This window comes from Oryctolagus cuniculus, chromosome 18 (genome assembly GCF_964237555.1).
Source record: "Oryctolagus cuniculus chromosome 18, mOryCun1.1, whole genome shotgun sequence".
NCBI lineage: Eukaryota > Metazoa > Chordata > Mammalia > Lagomorpha > Leporidae > Oryctolagus > Oryctolagus cuniculus.
The window spans coordinates 49,583,987-49,604,250 of NC_091449.1; the positions used below are offsets into that span (position 1 = coordinate 49,583,987).

At 47.3% G+C, this 20,264-nt stretch overlaps 1 protein-coding gene across 1 annotated transcript in view; it reads right to left on the reverse strand.

Moving 5' to 3' along the window:
• Nucleotides 1–482: 482 nt before the first annotated feature.
• Nucleotides 483–20,264, reverse strand: part of DYNC1LI2 (dynein cytoplasmic 1 light intermediate chain 2) — a 28,010-nt gene continuing 8,228 nt past the window's right edge. Inside the window, exons 4-13 of the mRNA XM_002711556.5 lie at nucleotides 20,017–20,247; nucleotides 15,564–15,733; nucleotides 14,413–14,506; nucleotides 12,201–12,336; nucleotides 9,582–9,693; nucleotides 9,021–9,080; nucleotides 7,738–7,779; nucleotides 7,297–7,414; nucleotides 6,131–6,247; nucleotides 483–3,413 (exon numbers count right to left, since the gene is read on the reverse strand). Coding sequence (XP_002711602.1) covers nucleotides 3,313–3,413; nucleotides 6,131–6,247; nucleotides 7,297–7,414; nucleotides 7,738–7,779; nucleotides 9,021–9,080; nucleotides 9,582–9,693; nucleotides 12,201–12,336; nucleotides 14,413–14,506; nucleotides 15,564–15,733; nucleotides 20,017–20,247 — 1,181 coding nt within the window. The 3' untranslated portion in view covers nucleotides 483–3,312. The remainder of the gene's footprint in view (nucleotides 3,414–6,130; nucleotides 6,248–7,296; nucleotides 7,415–7,737; nucleotides 7,780–9,020; nucleotides 9,081–9,581; nucleotides 9,694–12,200; nucleotides 12,337–14,412; nucleotides 14,507–15,563; nucleotides 15,734–20,016; nucleotides 20,248–20,264) is intronic.

Here is a 20,264-nt window from a genome sequence, read left to right on the forward strand (position 1 = left end):
GAAGAAGCTCCTGGCTCCTGGCTTTGATCTGTGCAGCTCCGCCCGTTGCGGCCAATTGGGGAGTGAACCAGCGGATGGAAGACCTCTCTCTCTCTCTCTGCTTCTCCTTCCCTCTCTGTTATGGTGCCCCACTTAAATTAGTGAAAAAGCTTCATGGTACAGCTGCTCTGAAATTGCTCTACAGATCTTCAGTGCTGCCAAGTGAGCTGGGGTAAAAATCACCCAGCCCAATGCAGACAAGGAAACAGTTACCCAAGAAGAAAGAAAACACAGGGACAACTCACACACCGACCACTGCACTCTACCCACAGCGTGGAGCTCCACCACCTTCAATACACGGCTTTAAAATGTTTCTTTATCAGAATTTCTGGTAATTTCAAGTGAGAGGCATAAGTTTTTAGCTACATGATCAGACATCTCATATGATTAGCAATTAATGGATCTCCAGGAGAATGATTTATCATAAAGAAAGTCACCAAAAATTGTAAGCAGTCTGGATTCATGTTTATTGAAGCCAGTAATTAGACACATCTTTTTTCCCCAAGCACTAGAAAGCAAGGTTCCACATGACTGCATACTGCACCCAGAGTCACACCCCTCGGCTGAAGCTGGCGGGGGAAAACCTGCAGTCCTAATTTTAAGTTAAAAACACCAATAAACTTAGTATATAGATGACAGTGAACGCTCACTTACAGCATCAACATTGTTAAGATGTACAGAGCAGTCACTTTCAACTGTTAAATTAATAAAACACAACATCTTTAGTTTAAATACTGGTTTTAAAAGGCCAATCAAAAAAAAGTGCAAACAAAATAAAACAATCTAGCAGCATACCTGTTGCATTTTTAGAAAAGACCAATTCATAGGTCTTTATCTTGGCCACGTCTTCAAGGTTGGGCTTATTTTTCTTTGATTTTTTTTTCCATATTAAAGACAAATAGCAGATGTAATCACTATAATGTGTATAAATAGTCATAAAATTTTCTTTAACAGTCTACCATACAAGTATATTCTGCAAATAAAATGAATTTTACTTTAAAAAGTAAAGGCTGTCTATTATTTGGCCTTTGGTTCCAATGCTTGAAAACCCCAAAGTAACAAAATCATCTCCCCTCCTCCCACCCCCTAAAAAGAACCCTGCAGCTCCCCAAAGTTGGTAGACTTTGGCAACCACTGCGCATGTGACACTATGTGTCAGTTTCTTCTGAACCAAGGAGCACCCATTTGTGAGAAACGTTTAAGTGGTCTCCAAGAAGCCTTCCTGCCCAAGCCTGGTGTTGCAACCTTTTCATCAGTTGTAGTACATTTTACACTGACACACAAAGTGCTTATCATTTCAAAGGATAAAAAATAAACAGAAATTAAAATTCTGTATTAAAATTTAAAACCATACTGTATTTCTCTTAGGCATGTGCCTTTCCCAGAATGCCTTCCTGTTTCTGAGGTCACTCATTTTTGCCCCAGCTGCTATGGAAGGATTAAGTGACCCCCACCTTTAGCGTGGCCATGAGCTGTTTGGCATCTATTGGTCACTTCACCACTACCATCATTCGACAATTCAGCATCATCACCTAGACAACATGGTAATTGGAAGCCACAATATTTTTAAAAAAAGCAATTAAAAAGAAAAAATAGTATATTTCAACAATAAAACTGGCACAAGAAACATGTTTTTGTTTGTCAGAAAGGCAAGTAAATACTCAGCTCTCTCCTTAACAGTGTTCAGACCTTTACAAAAGCAAATCAAGACAGTTTTAAGTCTTGTTATGTAACACAGGCTATTCAGTTATGCCCAGCACTACATCAGTGGTCAGTCAAACTGGGTGTGTAAAAGTAATGACGTTAGGGAAGTTATGCTCAGACACAGTACAACATTCATATAAAAAAAGTAAACTCCACATAAGTGAATTGTGGTTTTCTCCCTTGGTTTGACAACAAAATATTTCATACATTAAATTCATGGTAGTGTTTGCATTCAAATGTTGTATCATACATAAAATTAAAAGTGCCATTTCTAATCCACAGAAAATCCATCACAGAATGGTGGCGTGACATGACAATGTGCATGAATTTGCCCTAAACAGGGAGACACCTAAAAGTATCACTTCCATAAGAAAAAAATGCTACGTTATGAAAAACACAAAAGAAATCAGTAACTTTCATTTTCAGTATAAAACACTCACACTTATTTATCCACCTGATAGCATTGATCAGACCAGGGAGCTAGAACAAGACCGTTTTCCATCCGTGGAACTCCCTGAAGGTTCCTATGGACTGTAAGGCAGGGACTGGTGCAAGCCGATTACCTGGAGTGCGGTCACAAGCGAAACCTCCCCTGATTTTCTGCAGCACACTGTGTTGTGACAAAAGGAGAGGGTGACACCCATTTTCTATCATAGGCCAGCCTGTGGCAGCTTAAAAAAAACAACAGCAACAAAAAACAAAAACGCAAGAGCTATTTAGAAAACTCAAGTTAAAATTAATTCTTAAACTGCTGACTTTGCACACACCCCGCAGTGACTGTCTGCCCCACGAAGCACATGCGTGGAGCCCAGCATCTCCCACGAGGACGTGGCCTGGGCCAAGCACGTGGGTCCTGGGCAGCTGCCATCTCCCCCAGCCGTGTCAGCTCCACCTGACTCAGGTGCCCCCATGCTTATCACATCCTTCTTAAGTTAAAGATGCTTCCAGAGCAAGCCTAATTGCCATTTGCTTAGTGTTTAGTTTGGAAATGCTTCTAATTTTTAAGTCTTAAACAATGATTATTTGACTTCTACTGAACACACAGTATCTGCTAACACTGCTCACCTCCTGCTTCCCCCACCTGCCTCACGTTCGGCTTCCCCGTCATCACTTCTCTCCTTCCTCCTTCAGTCATTCTCTCTCTTGCACTTTCTGCTACTTAATCTGCCTCCCAAGAACAAGTGACTTTGCTAACACACAACTGGTCAGACTCCCCACCCTCGGATCAGTGATTGCCTGGGCTCATCTGCCCCACCATGACAGGAAATGGGCCCTCCCTCTCTCGCTCCACGTTCCCTCCATAAGAAACCCAGCTGCGCTCACCGACCACAAGAGAGCCACGCACCCAAGAGTCCAAGGGTTCTCCCTAACAAAGGGTCTGGCATACAACTTTCCTCAATGTGCATTTCACATCTGGACAAGCCAACCAAGTTTTTGTTTGTTTGTTTAGAGTCCATCTCCCCTGCCCCAAAAAACTGATAGCATGTGCCGTATCAGAAAAATCCTGGTCTTAGCAGATCAATATACAGAGTTATTTGGTCATTTGACAGATGCACTTTTTAAGGAGGATCAGGCTTCATTTTCTGTTGAGGAGTTTGTTACCATGGAGTCTGGTTTTCGAGTCATTCTATCCAGTTCTTCCTGAACATTTGACAACACAGTCTTTTGTCCTAAAGAAGAAAAGAAAGAAAAAAAAAAGCAATGATGTCAGAAAATAATCTTTCAAAAGGGACATTTAAGGACCAGCACAGTGGCATGGTGAGTTAAGCCATGCCCTGCAGTGCCAGCACCCCATATAGGCGCTGATTTGAGTCCCAGCTGCTCTACTTCTAACCCAGCTTCCTACCGATGTGCTTGGGAAAGCAGCGGAAAATGACCCAACTCCTTGGGCCCCTGCACCCACATGGGAGACACGGAAGACGCTCTGGACTCCTGGCTTCAGCCTAGCCCAGCTGCAGTTGTTGCGGCCATTTGGGAAGTAAACCAGCAGATGGAAGCTCTCTGTCTCTCCCTCTCTCTCTGCAACTCTTTCAAATAAATCAATCTTCTAAAAAAAATAAAAACAAAGGGACATTTAAAACAATGCAGAGTAAAATAAAAAAACAAAACAAAACAAAAACTCTTTCAAATAAATAAAATAAAACTCTGTCTTTCAAATAAAAAAAAAATGCAGAGGGCCGGCGCTGCGGCATGGCAGGTAGAGCTGCCACCTGCAGTGAAGGCCTCCCATATGGGTGCCGGTTCCAGTCCCAGCTGCTCCACTTCCAATCCAGCTCTCTGCTATGGCCTGGGAAAGCGGTGGAAGATGGTCCATGTCCTTAGGACCCTGCACTCATGTGGGAGATCTAGAAGAACCTCCTGGATCTTGGCTTCAGATTAGCCCAGCTCCGACCATTACAGCCATTTAGGGAATGAACCAATCTCTGCCTCTCCGTAACTCTGCCTTTCAAATGAATAAATCTTTAAAAATAAATAAATAAAATGATGCAGACTTCAGTAATTATGTGTAGTGACAATGTTGAGGTTCTGATGTGGTTTATCTCCCAAAGGTCCTCATGCTGGAGGCTCCTCAGAGCAAGCTGGGAGGAGGCCTAGTGGGAAGTCCTTAGGTCCAATGATGAGTCCCCAGGGAAGGAACTGTGCAAGCTGAATCCCTAGCTTCCAGGTCTGAGACATGATCCTTCCTCCCGCCACACATACCATGTGACCTAAGCTACACCCTGCACCACACTGTCTGGACTTTCAGCCCTCAAAACTATGAGCTACATAAGCCTCTGCCTCATATTTAATAAGCAGTAGCAGAAAATGGACAAATACAGAGAGTAACCTTAGTAAGAATAAGGACAGCTTGTTCACTGGAAAGACTTTGAGACAGAATCTCATTCAGACTTCCTTAATTCTAAATGTCACAGGTCTGTGCTCCCCCAGCTAAATGGGTGGCCCCTGGCAGAGGGCGCTTTGTGCCACACACATAGACCTTTCGAGAAACCCTTTCGCCCTCCAACCCTAAGCCCTGTACACTCTCACCACCTACAGTGGGGTATCTGAGTTTCAGGCTTGCCACCAACTACTTTTTTTGCCCTACAAAAGAACAGGTGTTTAGGTTCTATTTCTAATTCCAATAGTTTAGGCTGATTCCCATGTGTTAGCCTAGAAATATTTGCTTTCTATCAGAAAGAAAGATCAAGGCCAAAGAGTTACACAAAGTTGGTGCTCTCAGTTGTCTGCTGTCAAACACTAACTGAGGCCAAGAATAGCAGTCCACGGCCAGGGCCACCAGACCAGACTCTGACTCTCTAAGACCTTGGGAGCTGCTGGAGGCCCAGGCTGCCCTGAGGATGGACTGGGGTCTCCTGAGGACCTCTCTGTCCTAGACAAACCAGTCATGGAAAACACTACAGTAATACCCTTACAGTTAATGGAGAATTAAAAGCGAAGAACCTTTGAAAATATCCTCCAGTTCCTCAGGAAAATGTGCTGTTTCCCAAGGGACTCGGTTCTTTCATTTCAGAGTCCTCCATGGCATCAAACTGTCCTACCAGCTCGCAGGGAGAGACAGGTGGGGGGCCGCCAGAGGGGCATCCGTGTGACAAGGAAGGGGCTTCACGGAGAAGATGAGGACCCTCCAGCGAGACGGTGAGGATTCACAGGCTCCAGCAGACATGAACAGAAAGCTTCATAAAGCATCACAGAAAATGAAACAATAAAATGCTCAAGGTCCACCCCAGATCATGTTAAATAAGACTTTGGGAGACCATGGATTTGGACTGAGCACCAGTTCTGAACTCAACAGACCAAACCATTATAGTTTAATCACACCAACCAAGCGCTAGTTAGTGGCAGGAAGCCCTATAGCCAACAGGGACCAACCAATTGACTGGCTGATAGACCGAACAGGATTCAGCTAGGTTGTTTTCTGTACCTCAGCTGCCCTTTCTATAAATGCTGCAATGATCACATGGTTAGCTGGATTCTCAGAATAAGCTCTGGTTCTGGGAGCTTCCTGAATTGCAAATTGTGTTTGCTTTACTCTGCTGAAATCAATTCTACTAATTTTAATTGCACAAGTTACTTACCCTTTCTATAACCATGACCTCCAATAGGAAGGTTATATATGTAGCAGGGCTACACATATAATTTGCTCACTCACCCAGAAGGTAGTTCCCAAAAATATGAATGTATGTAAACCCCACTCAAAACGCGCCAAGAAAACCCACATGCCTCAAGTGCTCCCACTGCTCAGTGCCAAGTGAGGATCTGTTTCCTTGCTTGCCACTCAGGAGGCCGGGGTCTGCAGGTCAGGAGAAGGCAGACACTCCACGCTGCTCCCCATCCTTCCAGCCCTGCTCAACTACCAGGCTCCCAGTCTCAGGGGCCCCTGCTGTACCTGACTTCTTGGCTGTGCTCTGTGCCCCACCAGCACCAGGACTTCCAGGGGAACCGGTTTTTTTACTCAAAAGACTGTTGAAGAAGCTGGCCAGCACTCCTTCACTTGCTGCATTATCTAGGGAAATCACAGAAAAAACAACAACACAGCATTACACAAACTGGATGACTTAATTGAACAAAAGCCTAGTTCTCACTGGAATGAGCTGTGGTGCCTATCATCTTCCCAGAACACCGATTTCTCCACTGTGAGTCCTTACCTAGCACTGCTGCTGAGGCTAACGAGGTCAACAGAAGCGTGTTACACCTCCCACCTGTCTGGGGGCCGAACAGATAACCTGTGCTCCGCCTCTTCTGCCTGTCTGCAAGGCAGTGTTTTTTTAAAGGTTTCTGGGCCCTAATGCTCCAAACCTGCTGAAAACAGTACATCTCCTGAATGAATGCCATCAAATATATAAGAATTTAGTAGTAACAGTACAAACATAATGAGAAACACAAGGAAAGAATTCAGGGAGAGCATTGTGGTGCACAGAATTAGGCCTCCATCTGGGATGCTCACAGCCCATATTGGTCCATTCAAGTCCTGCTACTCCATTTCAGATCCAGTTTCTTGCTAATGCATATACTGGGAGGAGCAGATGATGGCTCAGACACTTGTGAACCTGCCCCCCACATGGGGAACCTGGAGGAAGCTGCAAGCTCCTGACTTCGGCCTGGCCCAGCCCTAGCTGTTGCAGACATTTAGGAAGTGAACCAGTGGACAAAGGTCTCTCCCTCTCTCCGCCTTCTGGAGTAGATGGGGTTAAAAAAAAAAAGCTAAGAATTCAAAATATATATTTTAATGTGATTTCATATTCTGGAATCCTCTATGAGGCAATCTGGGAGCCCTAACTGCAGTTTATTCTTCCCTTCTTTTTCTTTCTTTCTTTCTTTTTTTTTTTTTTTTTTATGCAAAGCTAAGTGCATGGGCCTCCAATACCAACAAAGTGAATAGGCCCTGGTCTCCACCAAGCACGACCCCTCCCCCAGGCAAGGAGAAATGGAAAGCAGCCCTTCCTGGGGAAGCGAATGCCCAGCTTTCGGGGGCTCCTCAGAGCCAGCCTCCGAGCCACTGCAGGGCACAGGCCTAGGGCTACAACACTCTCCATGGACACACAGCATACATACTTTTGATGTTTGGGTCTGGCTTCTTCACTGACGTGCCAGGGGAAGCACTTGGCACACTGGCTGGCCCTCCCCGGCCTTGAGTCCTTGGAGAGCCAGAGGGTCCTCTTGCAGGGGATTCCTAAGTCCAAAACCAGCCCAGGTCACATAGAGGCATAAAATGACAGCAGACACCTACTCCAAAAGTGAAAGCCTGATTCCACAGATCCTTCCCAGTCCCAGGTGAGACAAGAGTGACCCAGACAACAACGTCAGTTCCCTCCACTTCCCAACTGAAGTCCCTCATCAGGCTCCTCATGAGACATCATATGATGCTCCTAGCTGTGGGGCTGCAGGGAAACCAAATTCCCTTTAGAAATATGAAAGCCCACACAAATAATGGTACAAAGTCTGAAGCACCCATGACACTGGGCCATGACCCTCTGTGTAGTGTAAGGTACTCACGGAGGCTCTCGTGGGCGTGACTGGCTGCTTGGCAAGGAGTGACTGCAAAGAGAGGGACAAACTGGCCGTTAACCAAGGCCTGCAGAGTGCAATGAAGGTCTGGAGAAAAATATACTCCAATATTCCACTAGAGGGCACCAGTAACAACAACAAAGTCCTAAGTTTTACAATACAAATGCAAAAACACTTAAAAAAATTATTCCAAGTAATCAGTTGTGAAGCTAGGAAAGCAAGCTCTGGCTGCTGCCGCCATCCTCCTGCTAATGGCATCCTGGGAGGCAGCAGTGCTGGCTCAAGTAGTCGGGTCCATCCCTACACCCAGGTAGGAGACCTGGATTGAATTCTGGCTCCGGCCTAGACCAGCCCTGGGGAGTGAACCAGCAGATAGGAACACACTGTCTCTCAGGTAAATAAATAAATAAAAAAATTTTTTTTTTTTTTAATTTTTTTTTTTTTTTTTTTTGACAGGCAGAGTGGACAGTGAGAGAGAGAGACAGAGAGAGAAAGGTCTTCCTTTTGCCGTTGGTTCACCCTCCAATGGCCGCCTGCTGCAGCCGGCGCACCGCGCTGATCCGATGGCAGGAGCCAGGATCCAGGTGCTTTTCCTGGTCTCCCATGGGGTGCAGGGCCCAAGCACCTGGGCCATCCTCCACTGCACTCCCTGGCCATAGCAGAGAGCTGGCCTGGAAGAGGGGCAACCGGGACAGAATCCGGCGCCCCAACCGGGACTAGAACCCGGTGTGCCGGCGCCGCAAGGTGGAGGATTAGCCTATTGAGCCACGGCGCCGGCTCTAAATAAATAAAAATTTTTAAAGACCAACTGATCTACCTGTACCACCAGACACACCCTAGACACGTCTAACAACCGTCCAGGTAAAAGGGAAACGTGAGATTGGGTTTATGCTCTAACCTGTCAGCTTGGGGAAACTACTATCATCACTACAGCAACGGGCATCACCGGCCTTTCTGCATGGGGCTGTGCAAGGCTCCATGAAATAACAGAAGTGAGGCGGGTGATTTGGTAGACTGTCCTCACAGGAAGTAAGCCAGAAAACCTTCCCTGTTTCTAGAGAAAGAGCACTTAAAAACAATCTGCAAGGCAAGCAGGTAGGCAGTCCCACCCCTACTAATCCCAGACAGACGGGAGACAGATGGGAAGGAGGAGACCTGGTCTCCTGTAAGCTCTGTGACTCCCGCTGTGTGGACACCCCAAGCCCTGCCCTGGAGATCTGACACCTCATGCACGCGGCAGCCTCTGTTCCACACCTCACTGGTCTTCTTACCTGTTGCTTCATCAGGAACACCTGCTCATCCTCTGCTGCCAACTCTTTGTCATGGACCAGCTGTGAAGTGATACATAGGTTTATGGCCACAGACCAAGAATATTCATAACTACCATCATGATTCATGCTGCAAGAAGCTTGGGCCTCCACATGGGGCTGAGGGATTCCTGCTCAGACTGCAGAATTAACATTTTTCTGGCCTGGCACAGACCCATTCCCCAAACCACCCACAGTAGGTGGCTCATTACCATCTCTGAGTCTGGCAGGTTCTAAACAACACATCCCAGAAGAGGATCTACAGGATACCCCAGGAGCAGGGGGTTCGGAGCAGCAATCCAGAGGTGGCCACAGCAGTGCCTGGACTTCATGAGCCACCACCCAGCTCCAGTGGGCATACCATCACTCCTGGCCTGCTATCCAGGCCATTTACCCAACACTACACCTCATTAAAGACTAACAAAAAGGACTTTGCATTTTTTCCCCCAAAGTGGCACAGTGTGCGAGATCTCTTTCTTTTCCCATTTGAAACACCTCATCTCTGCAAGTGACTGACTTGAGTACCTTTCTCACAGGGGGTTTCACGATAAAGTCTTCATATGCATCTTCTGGCTTCACAGTCGTGAAGTTTTCATGTAAAATAGCTATTTTCTTTTCATTATCCCAGCCTGCAGGTCTAAAGGCAAAGAGACAGGGATTGACTTGCTTTTCCCCCGACTGCCTGATGGCATCTGTAAAGCACACTTGGCTCAGACTGTTTCCCACAAGATCTGGTGACTGCAGGGGGTGGCTTGCAGCTTCTGAGACGAAGCCAGAATCCACTGCAGGAATAACAAAGCAGATAACACTGCACATCCTGCTCCACCCATACCAGCTCAGGGGTGCCAGGCCTAAGGGAGCCAGTGTGGAATGACTAGGCTCACTGTCCCACTGAAGTGTGCAGAGTCACCAACTCCACCTCAAGGAGCCAGGACACATGGGGTCTGTTCTGGCAGAGGACCACGCAGAGAGCAGAGCTCAGGAGGTGACCGCTTCTCATGGACCGTGGCATGGAGGCTACCCTCCTACGCAGTCACTGTGAACTCTTAGCAACATCATCTTCTGAACTCATTCATTCATTTTCTGGCATGGGAAGATATGTCCTGAAGCCACAAAGTGACCAGAGTCTATGTCTAACCTTGGCCCCAAGATGTCCCTGACCCTCCCCCATGGAGGCTGCCCTGCTGCATACCACAGGACAACATGTCACCTAGGTTCCTGCCTGATTCTCTTATAGGTAGCAATTATAAAATGGCCCACACAATACCCATTTGAACTCAGGAAGCTCTGAAAGATGGCAAACGATCATTCTTCACCCAACTCCTGTTCCACAGCTCCATAACCAAGAGGGTGCTTACCCAGGGCACTCCACCAAGATGGCCTTGCTGACTACACCCATCTCCAGATAAGAAACAGAGCTAAAAGCGCAAAGGAACAAAGCATGCTCCAGACATGCCACGACCTCTGCAGCCTTCAAAAGCTATGAGATGCTTCTCCATTCCCAGCACCCCCAAACCAGTCTCTGTCCCCCTTTCGCCTCAGGATCACATGTGATTTGGCTATGAGCAATTCCAATTCCAAAAACTCACTAAATTTGGGCCTTTGATGCTTGCCCGACTGCTCTGGATGACTAAAACCAGGTATGCCAGGTGAGCATTTGGTACAGCACTTAAGATGCTACGTGGGAAGCTTGCATCCCGTATCAGAGTCCCTGGGTTTGCGTCCTGGCTCTGCTGCCAATTCAGCTTCCTGCTAATGTGCATCCCAGGAGGCAGCAAGTGATACCTCAAGTCCTTGGGTCCTTGCCACCTACAGGGGAGACCCAGACTGAGTTCCAGGCTCCTGGCTTTAGCCTGGCCCAGCCCCAGCTATTGCAGACATTTGGGAAGTGAACCAACAGCTGGAAGATTCTCTCTCTGGGCTTTTAAATAAATTAATAAATAAGACAAAATCAGGTATGCTGTCCGTGAGCGGCCTGAGTGAGTGCAGGACGGAACCTACGTGGTTCTCTGAGAGCCCCTTTCACGCCTCCAACCTCTCACCGACCGCCCGTCCCTCCCTCCGCACTGCCTGTCCTCCAGCAGCCCCTCTGCTTTCCCTCCCACACTTCTCCACTACTCCAGCACTATTCTTTCCTCTTCAGCTATGCGTGTGACCCCTGCAGTGCCATGTGCAGGGACCAGAGCGCATGCATTTCTGGGTCCCCAGTGGAGAATCCAGGTATCTGGGAGGGGCTGAGTAAGCTTTGCAGAGCAAGCAAATGTAACCGCTAAGTCATGAGAATATCTAAGCCTAAACATCAATCTGATGACACAAGTCCTCTCGGCACAGGATCACCATTTATTTATGCTTTCAGTAACATCTAGGGTTCTCCAGTAAGCACATAGGCCTCCACGCATCTTCAAGACCAGTTGGGGCCGGTGCTGTGGCACAATGGGTTAATGCCCTGGCCTGAAGTGCTGGCATCCCATATGGGTGCCGGTTCGAGACCTGGTTGCTACACTTCCAATCTGGCTGTCTGCTGTGGCCTGGAAAAGTAGCAAAGATGGCCCAAGACCTTGGGCCCCTGCACCTGCGTGGGAGACCCGGAAGAAGCTCCTGGCTTCAGATCAGTGCAGCTCCAGCTGTTGAGGACAACTGGGGAGCAAACCAGCAAATGGAAGACCTTTCTCTCTCTCTGCCTCTCCTCTGTTTAACTGACTTTCAAATAAATAAAATAAATCTAAAAACAAACAAACAAACAAAAACCTCCAGTCAACTCCAGTGGCTCCCAAACCCGTCTGACTGGGACGCATGCAGAATGCAAGCAGCCATCCCTGCCAACGAGCACGGGAACTACTGCTTACTTAGGATCCCCAAAGAGAAACTCCCGAGACCTCAACTCCCTCTTCCCACCACAACTGTACCAGACGACAGTAAGTGCCCCACACAGCTGGTGAAGTTCTGGCAACTTGCTCTCCCTGAAGAAAGGCTGTACCCTTCAGCGCACCCCACTTCCCTCAGGCAGAGCGCCTTGTAATCTGGAAGGGAGCAGAGAAAGGTGGGTCTCCACCTCCAGGCAGCAGACGGAGGCACCTTACTTGAAACATGTAAAAAGCAAGTGAATGACAGAGACTTTGCAAGCGTTACAGCTAAAGAACTCACATAAACACTGCATCCTTTTCCACAACTAAGGCAGGTGTGGTAAAGTGGAACCCGTATGTTTTATGCACAATGTACTTATACAATAAGTCGAGATTTTTCTCTTCCTTCACTGATGTGTAAATCAAGGCAGCGCCATCTAATCAATCTTCTTAAGGAAAACAGATTCACCAGAGGAGACAAAATCAAACACACTCAAGCATAATCCTCAAAGCAGTACTCACAGCTTCATCAATTTTTGATCAATACAGGAGCAACAGAAAGTTACAACTTAAAAATGAAAAAAGGTAGAGGCCGGTGCTGTCACAGCAGGTTAAGCCTGCAACCCTGGTATTCCATGAGCACCAGTTTCAGTCCTAACTGTTCCACCTCCCATCTGACTCCCTACTAATGAGGCTGGGAAAGCAGATGATGACCCAAGTGGTTGGGCCCCTGCACTCATGTGGGAGATCCAGATAACACTCCTGGCTATGGCCTGGTTCAGCACCAGTCCCAGCCACTGTAGCCATTCGAGGAGTGAACCAGCAGATGGAAAATCTCTCTCTCTCTCTAACTCTTTCAAATGAATAAATACATCTTTAAAAAAAAAAGAAAAAAAGATGGGCTGGTGTTGTGGTGCAGTGGGTAATCACTGCTTGTTGACACCAGCATCCTATATGGGCACCACTTCCTATATGGGCTGCTCCACTTCCTATCCAGCTCCCTGTTAATGCACCTGGGAAAGCAGCAGGGATGGCTCAAGTACTTGGGCCCCTGCCCCACATGTGAGATCCAGATGAAACTTCTGGCTCCTGGCTTCAGTCTGGCACAGCCCTGATCATTGTGGCCTTTTAGGGAGTGAACCAGCAGATGGAAGACAACTCTCTCTAATTCTGCCTTTTAAACAAATAAAATAAACCTTTTTATTTTATTTTTATTATATATTTACTTCTATTTTAATAAATCTTTTCATAGAGAGAGAAAGGTTTTTCAAATGGCCATAACAGCTGAGGCTAGGCCAGGCCAAAGCCCGGAACCAGGAACTTCTTCCAGGTCTTCCATGTGGGTGCAGGGGCCCGAGCACTTAAGCAGGGAGCTGGATTAGAAGTAGAGCAGCCAGGACTTGAACCAGCGCCCATATGGGATGCTGGCATTGCAGACAGCAGCTTAATCCATTACACCACAACACCAGCCTCTAAATATATCTTCTAAAAAAAATGAAAAAAGTAAACAGTAGCATATGAAACAAATCAAAAGCATGAAGCCTATTACCATCAGCAGGCCATGTAGTTCACTGTCTTGACCCCCTCAACATCAAGGTTGCTTCCCAAGAGGTTAAGTTAATGGCTCTATGATGTCCACACTCACAGAATATCAAGGTACACAGGTCCCGTCCCAAGCAGGAACTCACACATGGTAAAACTTTTTTGAGGTTTGAGTGCCAATGAGCTCAAAGGCAAAGGTAGGAACCCACCCCGAGGTCTGGAACTATGAAAACTACTGACATTACAGAAGTAAGGTTCCAGAGACAGACTGCCACACAGCACCCCTCATGGATAGCACAAAACCAATTCAAGGGAAGCACCTGTTGCATCTGAAGCACTATGTAGTTCAGTAATCTCTTTTGAATAAAAGCAAACTTTTAAAAGATTTCTAAGACAGAATGATGAAAAATAATGCGGTCAATGATTACACAATCAGCTTCCTTGTAATGAAATCCTATCAAATACACAGCATTAAAAAGTAATCAAAGGGGCTGGTGCTGTGGCATAGTGGGTAAAGCTTACGCCTGCAGTGCCAGCATCCCATATGGGCACCGGTTCAAGTCCCGGCTGCTCCACTTCTGACCCAGCTCTCTGCTATGGCCTGGGAAAGCAGTAGAAGATGGCCCAAGTCCTTGGGCCTCTGCATTCAGGTGGGAGACCTGGGAGAAGCTCCTGGCTTTGGATCAGCACAGCTCCAGCCATTGTGGCCATCTGGGGAATGAACTATAGGATGGAAGACCTCTCTCTCTCTCTGCCTCCGCCTCCCTATAACTCTGCCTTTCAAATAAATAAATAAATAAGTCTTTAAAAAAAAAAGTGATCAAAGATAGGCCAAAATAAGTAAGCCTCAAATTCCAATGAGGTAAAAGACACAATTTCCCCCAACAGCAGACTATTCTGGGTTCCTAAGGAGCTTCACCCCTCTGGAGGGAAGTCCATGCCCTGGGCCCGACACAGCACCCCAAGGATACACTGGAGGCAGAACCTCCGCAGGTGCGACTGGATGAAGTCCAAGTGCTCGTCCCTGTAATCGTGCTCCTTCTCCAGGACGCTCACTGCATCACACTGCAGGGGAGACAGCAAGACAAACAGTCACCTCCTGCCTCTCTGCCTGCTGAGGCGGGAACAGCACCTCTGCAAACCAACTACAGGACACCAAGGATAAAGACCACCAAGGATCCAAGTATTAATCAGAGAAGAGCAAGGAATCACCGGGGAGCTGTCCCGCCCATTCTGGGCCTGTTTCTCCATGTACAAATTGGCTATAACAGGCCTGATCAGTTTACAGTTGTTCTAACTTGGAACCAGCTCTCATGAGCCACACTGGGCAAATCTGTGGCCGCTGTCCACAGAGCTCCATGCTCCATAACAGGATAAAACTGGCACAGCCCATACTTGGGTAACATGGTGAATAACTGGGAGTAAAGTATTCTGGAATCCAAAAGTTTTTAAGGCAACATTTTTTTCTTATGTAAGAAACATAAGTTTACTTCTGCATAACTGAACTTAATTCCTATTCCCAGCTAATCATTCTCACCATCAGTTTGGGTGAGATGAACCAGTTCACACAGCTTTAGGAAAACTGCTTTTTGGGGCAGGTATTTGGCATAGAGGATAAAAAGCTGCTTGGGACTTTGACATCGCGTACAGGAACACCCGGCTCCACTCGATTCCAGCTTCCTGCTCACGTGCACCCTGGGAAGCAGGAGGTGATGGCTCAAGCAGCAGGGTCCCTGGCTTTAGCGTGGACCAGCCACGGCTGCTGCAGGCATTTAAGGAGTGAACCAGCAGACAGATCTCTCTCTGCCTTTCAAATAAATTAAATAAATAAGGCAAACAAGCTAATCTCTTAAAAAAGAAAACTGCTTTTAGTTCTGAGTTTGCCTAAAAAGTCAACAGGGCTTCACAGATTAACCCAGCCCAGAAGCAACCTGAGTGATGCCATGTGTCCAGCAGCAACATTCAATGACAGGGTTTTTTTCCTAGCCTGACATATTCAGTACCTACTGAATCCTGAGCAAGCCGAATGCTCCCTTGTGAACTAACTTTATCCAAAGTTTGCTCTTCTCAAACTCTCCTTCCAGTGGTGATGGTTGCATGCCTACACTCCCCTAGCACACACCTTTGTGCACACCACCAACACAGGGATCCCCAGGTTGTGAGTCAGCACGTTGTCACCCAGGGGCAAGGCAACACTCTCTTCATCCGAGCCTGCAGTCAGAGGGCCTCTTCTCTGCGGGGAACCTTGACAACCTTCCTCAGGCTCGATATAGTCTTGGAAATCTTTCACAACTACAGTGGATGAAAGAAAAAAATATATACAAAAATAAAAAACACATTAGCTTTAGCAAACTGAAAAAGGCAGCAACCAGCACAGAAAATAAGCAGTCACATGCGACAGAACTTCCTAGTTGCATCTGACTGCAATCTTAGGGATCGGCGATGGTGATGCAAAGTGCCAATCCAGACACATCTGAGTGAGCCTTGTCACTCCAGAGCAGCCAGGACATTCCCCTAAAACTTTGAATTCTGTCTAACTCCTAAACAGACTTTTAAGAAATTCTAAGGCTTCCATACCTTTTACAATGAAAAAAGCCACTTCTGTACATATATTCTATTGTAAATACTAGAAAAGTTGAACTGTGCTATTTTAAGACAGGCAACTATTAGAAACAGCTATATCATACAAAACCCATCAGGGACCTCGCTAGAGATACCCGGTAAAACATCTGAACTCCACATAGATACGCCATGCTGGCTACAAAGCACTGAGGTCCTTCAGCACTAGGTGACAAGGCCAGACCTGCCCAGCACCATAGCATCCCCACATTACCCTCACCTGGTAGATTTGGTATCATCCTCAGCAGAGCCTAAGTCACATGTGCAGGGTTCGTCACTGTTCCTACCTAAAGGGCCAGCAGTACAGCATCACTTCTTACTACACACGTCCACTACTCCGGCTAACGAGGGCCTCCAAGTTGACAGTAGTACACCGGCTCACTTAAGCCAAGAACCACACGGCCCACATACCTGACCCTTGTGTGGACACAGCAAAGCTGTCTTGTTGAGCCATGGCACAAACACGGTGGTTAAAGCTACCATGAGTCAGAGGAGCAAACAGGTGGCTCTACTGTTCTACACCCAATCAGACTGAGGGACTGATAGGCCTTTTATCTCATCAACAACACACACAGCAAGTAAATGCAAATAGCAGAAATAAAAAGAACCTGAGGGAGAGTGTCTGGCACAGCCTTTAAGACATCACTTGAGGGGCTGGCACTGTGGTGCAGCAGATTAAAGCCCTGGCCTGAAGCGCCGGCATCCCACATGGGCATTGGTTCTAGTCCCGGCTGCTCCTCTTCCAATCAGGCTCTCTGCTGTGGCCTGGGAAGGCAGTATAAGATGGCCCAAGTCCTTGGGCCCCTGCACCCACGTGGGAGACCCGGAAAAAGCTCCTGGCTCCTGGCTCCGGATCGGCTCAGCTCCAGCTGTTGCAGCCATCTGGGGAGTGAACAAGCAATGGAAGACCTCTCTCTCTGTCGCTACCTAACTCTTTCAAATAAATAAAAATAAATTTTTATATAAAAAAAAGATGATTCCCACCATAAAGGAATGACTTAATTGCAGCTGTCTAACAGCAGGGGGAAATTCACAGGTTTTTAAATAACTTGCCATTTTACCAAACAGGTTGGAAAGCAGAGCTAATGTGCATAACATACACGTAAGTGAGAAGGGAGGATCATAAAAAGAGCGAGGACTGTGCAATTTGGATGTGGGATGTGCATTTTCCTCAGGTCTACACAATCCACCGTGCTAACAATCTCTCTCTAGCTGGGGATGGCTGGTGTTTCACAGCAGGGAGCCTGAGGCTCCCCTTTCGCATCAGAGGGGAGCAGGTGCACGAACGAGATCACAGGGACAGCGTCCTTCCCGGCTGCTGCTTCCTGTCTTATCCCTCCTACCTCACTGACCACTCGTGGGTTCCACAGTCCTCAAGACCCCACAGCCTTTCGTACTCAAGAGAAGCCCCAGACAGAAAGCAGGAAAGGTAACAATCACAGAGGAACAAGCACCACTTTCTGGTGGCTCTGGGGAACACCTTCCCTCTCAGATGGTTCTCAGTCAGCTGCTACAGACCCAGGGCCACTGTGGAACATAACCCTGAAACACAGTGGTCCAACCACAGAGCAGCTGCGAAAATCAGCAGACTGGAGATGGGTGCTGGATCAGAAACTATTTGGATAACAGCCTTCACACACTCAGTGTGAAACTTCCTATTAATCTGGGAAGTGGGGTCCTCTGAACACAAGGATGGCCGACTGCTTCATTAATACATAACCTAAAATCAGCCCTATCAAAGGCACTCCTATATGCGGTAAACAGAGCTCCCTACCAGGCCAAACATCTCGGAGGGGCGGGGACAGCAGGGAGGCCCTTGGCAGGTTACCCAGACCCGCGACCCAACAGGAGTCCAGATCACTAGTTCCTCTCCAGTGTCCTCTCCTTCTTCCCTTCAAAACCAGACCCAACCCTGACACTTGGGACACAGAACGGAGACTGAATTTCCAGCCTCCATAACAAGACACCATGTGCCCTTCGGCCCTTCCTTCAACTCCTCCTTCCTGCTGCCTGGACGTGGATGTGAAGGCTGGAGCTCCAGGTGTCAGGAGGGAGAGAACCTCACCCAAAAATAACAGAGCTACAAGGACAAAGGAATCAACGGTCTTGACCTGTCTTCCCAGGCTGCTTCCAATCCTGAACTGCCTCACTGAACTCACAACTCACTGATAGAAATCCCAGTCTTGCATAAACCACATTATCTCAGGTTTTCCACCACATGTAGCTGAACCAAATCCTCGGTGACACAGCCATCAATAACTGAGATCACAAAATGACTGCAGGGGCTCATGGAAACCTCAGATCCCCAGGAACAGGCATCTTGCCAGCTGCATCCCAGTAACTGGTACAGGGCAGAGACTTTCCCTGCCTGGGAAGGAACAACATCCTTGGCTGAATCCTTCTCCTTTTTTCTGCTCTAACAAATCCTTACAAGGTTATCAACGCAAGAAAACAGGTTCAAAGAACCCCAGTCTCCAGGACACTAGCCCCCTCATCTGGGAGGAAAGCTCCAACTGCAGGGACACAGACAGCTCGTCAGCCCCACAGTTATTCTGAGAAGCTGTCTTTATTTCAGGGGAAAAGAGGCTTTATCTAGAAAGGTCAGTGGCTGGAGACAGACAAGCTGAGCTGCATAATAATCACTGCAGCGCACATGTGGGTGCCCCAGGAAACACACATGCATACAAACACACTGAGAGGAAGACGCTGAACTCCCCCGCTTTAGCTAACGTGGGACAGGAACAACATAAGGTGAGGGACAGGAAGACACTCGGCAGGAAATCTGAGTTGAAAAACGCATCAAAATTCCTGACCCTTCTGCTGTAAGAATGAAGAAAGCCATGTGCCGTGCCCTAGGAGCCCGCCCTCGGTAATTCACTAGAGGGAGTGATGTCATCCTATGGAAATAGGCCAGGCGAGGCCAAGCCTACCCTGGCTAAGACAGCACTGCCACAGCTCCAGCACCTGCCCCTCCCATCTCCCTGGCAAGTGGACAGAAGCTGATGTAACTGCACAGAAGCAAGGAAAAAGAAAAACAAGCTCCTGAACCACATTAAGGGGGAAAAAACAACTTCCTTTTATTTGCAAGTTCTTTGTTCTCATAAGGACTTGGACATCCTTCGTCTTAAAATAGCCTTTCATCTCAAGGATCCAAAAAATGACCTTTCTGTCTTAACTAAAATCTTATGTACTGGGTTGTAAAATCAATTGGTAGGAGCTGACGGGTTTGTCTTGTTAGGGCTTCCTCCAAACCTGCCCATGACAGGGGCCTTAATGGAGTTCTAGGGCAGGAGATTCAAGCTGCAGAGACCACCACAAATCCCCACACCTCTACTGCTAACTTAGCAGGTACTGAGACTCACTGCACTGATCTCATTTCAGTGAGCGAGGGAAGAATTCTCAATTTAAAACAGAACCAATAAAGATAACAAGAAACAGTGACTCATTCTTCAACTGTAACACTTGAGATAAGGATTGAATCCTTCTGACCACTGAGCAACTGAAACACATGGTGAAAACAAACCAAACACTATGCAAAGGAAGCCTCTTGGCTTTGAAAAGGACGGTGGGTAGAACTTTGCACAGGGGCAGTGCTGTGGTGTAGTGGGTGAAGCCGCCACCTGCAGTGCTGGCATTCCATATGGGCGCCAGTTCGAGTCCTGGCTGCTCTTCTTCTGATCTAGCTCTCTGCTATCGCCTGGGAAAGCAGAAGACGGCCCAGGTCCTTGGGCCCCTGCACCCATGTGGGAGACCCAGAAGAAACTCCTGGCTCCTGGCTTCACATCGGCATAGCTCTGGCTATTGCAGCCAACTGAGGAGTGAACCAGCAGGTGGAAGACCTTTCTCTCTCTCTCTCTGCCTCTGCCTCTCTGTAACTCAAATAAAATAATCTTAAAAAAAAAAAAAAAAAAAAAAAAAGAACCTTTCAAAGAGACTGTAAATTCTATTATACTTACACTTCCGTTCCAGCTCCCTCATTTCTTCTGGCGGAATTTTCATCTTATCAATGTGCTCACGTAAAACACTAGCCCATTTCTGTAAAGATTCCATCACAGTCCAAGGCCTAGACATGTCTGCAACGAGAATGACCAAGGTCTCCGGCAAGGATTCTGCAGACACTGCAAACTTCAGCAGGCCTTTGTGGTACAGGTCTCCATCGAGGATCCACACGTTGCAGCGTGTGTGATCTGAGAGAAAAACGAAC